General features: G+C 50.3%; 1 protein-coding gene across 1 annotated transcript in view; it reads left to right on the top strand.

The window, feature by feature from the left end:
* The window catches only part of AKNA (AT-hook transcription factor), a 50070-nt gene that overhangs the window by 3605 nt on the left and 38563 nt on the right, over positions 1–7902 (top strand). Inside the window, exons 2-3 of the mRNA XM_023510566.1 lie at positions 2614–2997; positions 5897–6957. Of these exons, the coding sequence (XP_023366334.1) occupies positions 2727–2997; positions 5897–6957 (1332 nt within the window). The 5' untranslated portion in view covers positions 2614–2726. The remainder of the gene's footprint in view (positions 1–2613; positions 2998–5896; positions 6958–7902) is intronic.

Here is a 7902-nt window from a genome sequence, read left to right as displayed (position 1 = left end):
AGTGGACTCGTGCAGTTCAAACTCATGTTGTTCAAGGGTCAGCTGTGTTTATTTTCCATTGCATCTTTTTAAATTTACTTTTAGAAATATTATTTCTAATGATGTATTAGTATAAAAATACATGGATACAGAGTTACAAGGAATGTATATATTGGTGTGCGAACAAGTATCCTTTTAATGATGAACTGTGTGACTAAAAAAAAAAAACTGGAGGCAGTTGGACCAGAATTGACAGTTACAAGTCTTGCTCTGACACTTAGCAGCTGGGCGATCGTGGCTAAGTCATTATTCCATGCTAAACTCAGTTTTGTAGTCTGAAACATAGTTTGCTTATGACATACTTACATGTTTGTGGGAGGGTAGATTGGGAACACGTGGGTAAAGCTTTTAGCCAGAGCAGCACACAGAGGGCACACCACATGTGCTGGGGATGGTGGGGCTGGGAGCAACACACAGGCATCTGGAGGAAATTCTGGGGCTCTGCATTTGGGGGGACAGACAGGAAGACTGGGAAGGGGGGAAATCATAGAAATTCTGTGCCCTGTTCATAGAGCAGGGGTTGCAGCCAAGAAGGGAAGAATGTTATTCTCTGTCCCTACCCCAGCCCTTAAGAAGTCAGGCCTCCTCGGGCTACACTGTTCCCTGGAGAACTTTCTTTCCAGAAATAGTTGCCTGCTGACATTTCCCAGCCATACAAATCAAGGTTCCTGAGCAGGATCCAAGCACTCACGAGGCTGAAGGGAGAAACACAGACACGTCTGTCCTCAGAGGCCTGGAGTCATACTCTGCTTGGCCATGGCGTGAAGGGAAGAGCCCAGACCATGGGCCAGGAGGCTGACTTTCATCCCAGCCTGGCCCATGTGTAGCTTTTGGCAAGGCCCTCCTGTCCCTCTGAGCCTCAGTTTCCCCACCTATAAAAGAAGGCTTTTGTACCAGCTGCCCTGGGGGACCCTGCCGTGCCAAAATGCTACAGTCCATTGAAACCTCTTGTGGCTGGGAGTTCCCAGGTAGGACACTGCCCACCCTAGGTTAACTTGTGTTTCTGGACCTGGCACAGCGCAAGGCACAGAGGAAGTGCTTGGGGGAATAGCAGGTGTGGGGGTGAAGGAAGAAGGAGGTGAAAGAAGATGGGAAGGAGAAGGAGAGGCAGGGAAAGAAGGAAGGAATAGAAAGAAGGCAGAGGAGGGGGAAGCTTTTCCCCAGCACCCTGCCCCTGCCACAGCTGCCTGAAGTCCCTCCATGGCCAGGCTCTCCAGGCCGGGCTCATTCCTTCAGAACAGTAGAGGGAAACTTCTAAGACACCTGTGATGGGGGGTCTCATTGCACGGGAGGTACATCCAACTACTGAGGAAGCCCTGAGAGGCCCCCTCCCCTGGGGGTGGCTAACCCCTGCTCTGCCCACAGTCCCTGCGGGCAATGTCACCCACCCCTGTGTCATATCAAAGCATTGAGGAGACAACGTTCACATCCTGGAAACTGCCTGGGAGGTTTGCACCCTCCTGCCCTGGGATCCTCTCACCTGGAATACTTTTTTTTTTTTTTTGTAATGGAGGTGAAATTCAGATAATAACATAAAACTAACCATTGTAAGTGAACAATTCCCTGGCATTTAGTATATTCACGATGGTGCTTCATCACCACCTCCATCTGGTTACAAAACACTTTGATCACTGCGAGAGGAAACCCTGTACCCCTTAAGCAGTGATGCCCACTCTCCCCTCCCAGCCCCTGCTGAAGGCTAATCTGCTTCTCTCTCTCTGGATTTTCCTAGGCTGGACATTTCATATCCGGGTACCTCACTATATGTGGCCTTTTGTGCCTGGCATCTTTCATTCTGCTTGTTTTTGAACTTTATCCATATGGCAGCAAATATAAGGACTTCATTCCTTTCCCTGTGTCTTTTTCTGGCTGAATAATATTATTTGTAGATACCACCAATTGTTTATCCATCCATTCATGGGCAGGCATTTGGGGCATTTCCACCTTTGGCTGTTGTGAGCAGTGCCATTTTGAACTTATGTGGACACGTATGTGTTTGAGTACCCGTTTTCAGTTATTTGGGGCACCAGAATGCTCTTTTCACCATTCTCCTCTTCTTAATCTGAATTCTTACTGAAGGGAGGTTAGGAAAGGTTTCTAGAGGAAGTAACATATAAACTGAGACCATTCTCACCTCCCAGCCCAGCCTCTGTGCCTCCTCCATCACGTCTCAGCTGGATTTGTAGGTGCTGGTTGTCTGCTGGGTTCCTCCTGGGCTCCTGTGAGCAGGGCCTGTGCCCGGTGCCTGGTGCTCTGTGCCCATGCATATGTGCGCTGTAACAGTAGCTGGCCCTCGCTGAAGTCCTGTTGTTGGGTGTGCCGGCTGCTGGGCCCCTCTTCCTGTGTCTCAGGTACTTTATAAAACCCTGGAGGGAAAAAGGAATTATTATCCCAGTTTTACTGGTAAAGAAAATGAAAGCAAAGTGACTTGCCCAAGGTCACACAGCTTTGGGAGGATGGAGCTGTGAGGTGAACAGGGCTGCCTGATTCCAGAGGGCTTGCTGGTGACTTCTCATTCTGAATAAAGGAGGGGACCTGAGGAGTAATGCTGCCCCTTCATTGTGTCCACAACAGGTCACAGGCAGGATGGCTGGTGCTGAACGGAGCTGGCGGTGACCTTTGGGCCTCCAGTGGCAGCTCTGTCTCCTAAAGATGAAGTGGCCCAGGTGAAGCCCAGGCCACACTCAATGGCCAGCTCAGGGACTGAGACCCACTGGACTAGGCCCGGCCTGGGAAAGGGGCCCCAACGGCGGCGCTGGGCCTGGGCCAAGGAGGAGAAGAATGCAGATAGAAGTGGCATGAAAGACTGGGACGAAGAAGGACCCTCTGCCAGTGCCTCTAGCCCCGAGCTCCTGGAGGACTTTCGCCTGGCCCAGCGGGGCCTACTGCCCCTGGAATGGGACCCAAACCTGCAGCCTGAGGGACATCAGGACTCTGAGGCAGGGGAGTCTTCAGGAGGTGAGAGTGACCCCCCACCCCTACAGGAGTGTCTGTCCCCCAAACACTCCACCTGCTGACCAGGGGTGGAGAGTACAGGGAGCTTCACATTTTCTAATTTAATTCCATAAAATCTGTAATTTGAATTTTTTAAAGATTTCAATGGCAGAAAAATCAGAAAACATAAGCAAAAAATATGTAAAATTAAAAATTGCATCTCATGGGTGGGCCTGTGGCTCTAAGGAGTAGGGCCCCAGCCCCATATACTGGAGGTAGTGGGTTCAAACCCAGCTCCACCCAAAAACTGCAAAAAAAAAAATTGCATCTCATCCCAGATAACTACTCTACTCCCCAGGTATAGATGTGCTAATACGAATGTGTACTCTATTGTAACTTTCTTTTTTAACTTAACAGGCATGAACATTTTCCCAACTCATCCAATCTTCTTGCACATGTCATTTCTAAAGACATTTAATATCCAAAGATCATTTAACAGCTTTGCACACACTTGGTAGTATCTTTGGTCCAGGCTTATGCCAATCTTTCAGACTTTTAAAAATCCCAATTAGCAATGAGAAGGTTGGCATTTTTTTTGTTTGTTTGCTTGTTTTCCATAACTGTGTTCTCTTTGCATTGAGACCAGATTAGATTAAATTCCTAGTTTTGTTGGGTAAGTCCCTTCTCTCTGAACCTCCCCATCTGTGAAATGGGAGTAGTAATACCATTGAGAATAGTAAGAGCTTGATACGTGGTGGCTGTTACACTTAGATTATGGATGAGATACCCCTACTTGAGGATCCTGTGAATTGGGGAGGTGCCATGTGGAGGGCAGAGAAGCTACCGAGCTGGTAGTGGGTTCCATTACCCACAGTTTCCTGTGCCTTATCTGCCTGCACAGGGTTTACCCACTGCTGCCCGTCTAGAACCACTTCTGAGCTCTCCATTGTGGTGACTGAGATGAACTGGGTTGACAGGGCAGAGGTATCTCTCTTTCTAGGGTCATGTGGTAACCCCTCCTATGATGCAACAACTGCTCCTATGCCCTGTGTCTTTACTATGTGCCAACCAGTCAGGGACATAGCTGTGTGGTCACCTTCTTCCACCCATCCCTCTCTCCTTCCCTCCTCACCACCATCAGCCAGGTAGGAGGGTCTAACCTCAAATTTGAATAAGGATGTTAAGTCACCGACTTTTCTATGGCCCTAGTGAGGAGTCAGAGGAGCCCAGATTAAATCCACGCTTCCCAGGCTTCAAAGCCCACACTTTTCACCATACTCCATGGCCCTCAGTGGTAGAAGCAAACTCACCTACATGGTTGGGGCCTGGGGCCTAATGTCAGGGACTATTCTGAACCACTGTGTGATCTTTGGCTAGTTACTTATCCTCTCTGGGCATTAGGTGTGCTGCCATAAATGAGAGTGATGTAGGTGGTTAAGGGATGTAGAGAGGTCAAGGGTAGTAGAAGGAGCACCATGGAACAGAGAGGGATGAAAGGGTTAGAACAAAGGTGTGCACCTGGACAGACCAGAGTCCGTGCTTGATGGTACCTCAACTGTGTCTGATCAAACCCTAGACCTATCCCAGAGGCCAACACAGGGTCTAGAAGAGATAAGCAGCTCAATAGACACTGGCTGTAAGGGGATGGATAGCTGGGGGAGGCAGGGAGGGTTGGATGGATGGGAGGATGATGGACAGGTGAGCAGGTGGCTAAGTGGATGGGTGATTGAAAGGAAGGATGATTGGATAGATGGGTGGGTGATAGATAAATATTTCTTGAGCACCTGCTATGTAATAATTTCTACAACTATCCATTTCCTGGTAGCTTTACATAGCTTATTTACCTCTCTCCTTCTCTCTCTTCCTTCCTTCTTTCTGTTCAGTCAACAAATAGTGTTGGGTACCAACTCTGCAAATGCAACAGTGAACGAAAACAGAGAGCGATTCTGCCCTCATGAAGCTTGTGGTATAGTGGAAGAGATGAATGTTAACGAAACATCACATAAATAAATGGAAAACTGGCACTGTAATAAGAAGTACAAAGGAAGGTAGCCAGTCATACAAGATCTGACGAAAGGGAGAATCTGAGTTAGTCAGAGAGACCTAAGACTTCCTTGATGCAGGAAAGGTTGAGTTAATACCTGAAGGGCAGAAGGCGTTAACTAGGCACAGAGAGGGAGAGAACACCCCAACCGAGGACCAGCAGAGGAGTGAGCACAGTCCCAGTCTCCTGCTGGTCCTAGAGCAGTGGGACCAAGAGCCTCGACCACCCTAGTGGCAGCCTTGACTCCTCAGGTGTACGTGGTCCAGCTGGAGCAGCAGGGAGACCTGAGGGGCCATGGAGGGACATGGATCAGGAGAGCTGCTAGATGGGGTGACAGGGACTGTAGGACCATAGTAACGCTTTTGCTCTTGTTCTGGGAACAACAGGAAGACACAGATGAGTTTTCAGAGGGAGGATAAAGGTAAAGAGAGAAACAAGGAATCAATGAGGTAACTGGTGTGGGGGTCCCGGCAGGAGAGGATGTGGGTGAACATAAGTGGTGGTGGTGGGATTCAGAGCCATAGATGAGCCTTGGGGCTCTGTAGGAGGCAGTGTGGCAGAACCAGGTGACAGACTGGATTGGGAGGAGTTGGGGAAGAGAGATGGCAAAGACGCCTCCCAGGCCTCTGGCTTACATGGCTTCTGCTGAGGTGAGAGACCTCGGAGGGACAGCTGGATTTGGGGTTTGAGGTTGAGGGACCTCTGTGACAAGCAGAGCAGGTGTCAGACAAGCACTTGTCTGTTTGGGGAGCTCACTGGGGTTCCTGCATCCCACATGGTGAGGAGGTGAAAGCCAGAAAGTCCGAGTGACTTGGGGTGACATTACACAGCGGGTGCAGACCTGGTGGATGCTAAGCAGTGAAGGACCTGTCTTTTCAGAGATTGAAGCAGAGGATGTGGGCAGCCCAGAAAGTTCCAGCTTGCCTCTCCACTGGCTCCCCCAGCAGGACCGTCACTTGGACATGGCTGAAGAGGAGCAAGATGGGGTCCTCGAAAGTTCTGAGGTTGAGGAAGCTGGAGAGGACTCCCCAAAGACATGTTCTGTGGCCAGTCTCAGCTCAGAGAGTGATGGGAACCCCAGCCCTGTGGCCCTGGGGCAGGGGCAGGCCAGAAGCTGGGGGGTCTCTGACAAACAAGCCGGTGGAAACAAACCTTTAGAACATTCTGAGGTCGACCTGTTCGTTGAACTCTGCCCCACAAGGTCTTGGAGCAGTGAGACTATGATCCTTGACCACCCTAATAATGGCCTTGACTCCACCTGGGATGGGGAGACCAATGTCCCCCAGCCCACTGCCCTGGCAGACACCTTGCCACAGATCCCCAGCCACTTCCTAAACCCAGACGATAGAACTGGAGGCAGCGTTGCTTGGGCAACCTCCATGGAATTCCAGGACCCCTCGGTAGCCCCAGCCCAGAGCCCCCACCATGCCACAGACAGATGGAGGAAAGGAACTCCCAGCCTCTCCTGCCCTCGGGCTGATGACCAAACCTGGAAGCAGACAAAGATATCACCTAAGCCACTCCCTTCCCGATTCACTGGCTCCATCGGCCCCCTGAATCCTCAGCCTAGGCCAGTCCAGCAGGACAGGCCATCACCCAGGCAGGGAGCCACTCTGGCTGGCCGCTCCACTTCTGATGCCCCCAAGTATGGCCAAGGGCGGCTGAACTACCCACTCCCTGATTTCTCCAAGGTGGAGCCCCGGGTGCGGTTTCCCAAAGATGAAATCTACCGTCCCCCCAAGTCCCGTAGTCACAAGCACCCTGAAGACCCCGGCAGACCCCTCATCTTCAAGTCACCGGCAGAGATTGTGCAGGAAGTGCTGCTGAGCAGTGGAGAAGCATCCCTGGTGAAGGAGCCGCCACCTGTCCACCCTGTCACTAGGGTACCCCAAGAGTTCCAGACACCAGAACAAGCCACTAAGCTGGTCCATCAGCTCCAGGTAAGTGGACTTGTGTCCATGGGTGTCACCAAGGCACCTGTTGGCCTGGGATGGAGGCCAGTTGAGATGGGGAGGCATTAGGGCTGGGCCCCAAGCCCCCTGCTGGTAGAGGGGGATGTTCCAGAGCCATGAGCTGGATCCAGGCCCATTGCTCAAAACCAGCAGTGATTGTACTCACATTCCAAGGATTATCTATTTGTTTTCAACTTTTGCTATGAAAAGATTCAAACATATACAAGAGAGAAAATGGTACAATGTACTCCCATCCACCAGCACCCAGCACCCCTGGTTAGCAGTTCCTATTGACATTCCTTGTCCATGGCCCCCTCGTCTCCGCTCCCCCCCACCAGGTTATTTGGGTCTTTGGGGGGTTGTTTTTTTGGGTTTTTTGTTGTTGTCTTTTTTTTTTTTTTGAGAAAGAGTCTCATTCTGTTGACCAGGCTAGAGCACCATGGAGTCATGATAGCTCACAGCAACATCAAACTCTTGGTCTCAAGCCATCCCCTTGCCTCAGCCCCCCAAGTAGTGCGACTACAGGCACCCACCACATCCAGCTAGTTTTTTTTATTTTTACTAGAGACAGGGTCTCACTCTTGCTCAGGCTGGTCTCAGACTCCTGAGCTCAAGCAATCCACCATCTCCAGCCTTCCACTGGGTTATTTTATTTTATTTTTGGCCAGGGCTGGGTTTGAACCGCCACTTCCAGCATATGGGGCCAGCACCCTACTCCTTTGAGCCACAGGCGCCGCCCCCACTGGGTTATTTTGAAGTAAGATTTCAGGCATCTAGTTATTTTACCAAAAATACTTGAGGGTGTATATATGTCTCAAGAGAAAGACCTTATTTGAAGCACAACCACAATACCATTATCAATACTAAATGTTTATGCCAGTTCCTTAATATCATCAAATATGGAGCCAGCATTCAGATCTCTTGGTGTCTCAT

Source organism: Otolemur garnettii, unplaced genomic scaffold, assembly GCF_000181295.1.
Source record: "Otolemur garnettii isolate 467f Iridium unplaced genomic scaffold, OtoGar3 scaffold00014, whole genome shotgun sequence".
Lineage (NCBI taxonomy): Eukaryota > Metazoa > Chordata > Mammalia > Primates > Galagidae > Otolemur > Otolemur garnettii.
Note: the sequence above shows the minus strand (reverse complement) of the source record. Positions and strands in the feature narration are given on the sequence as shown.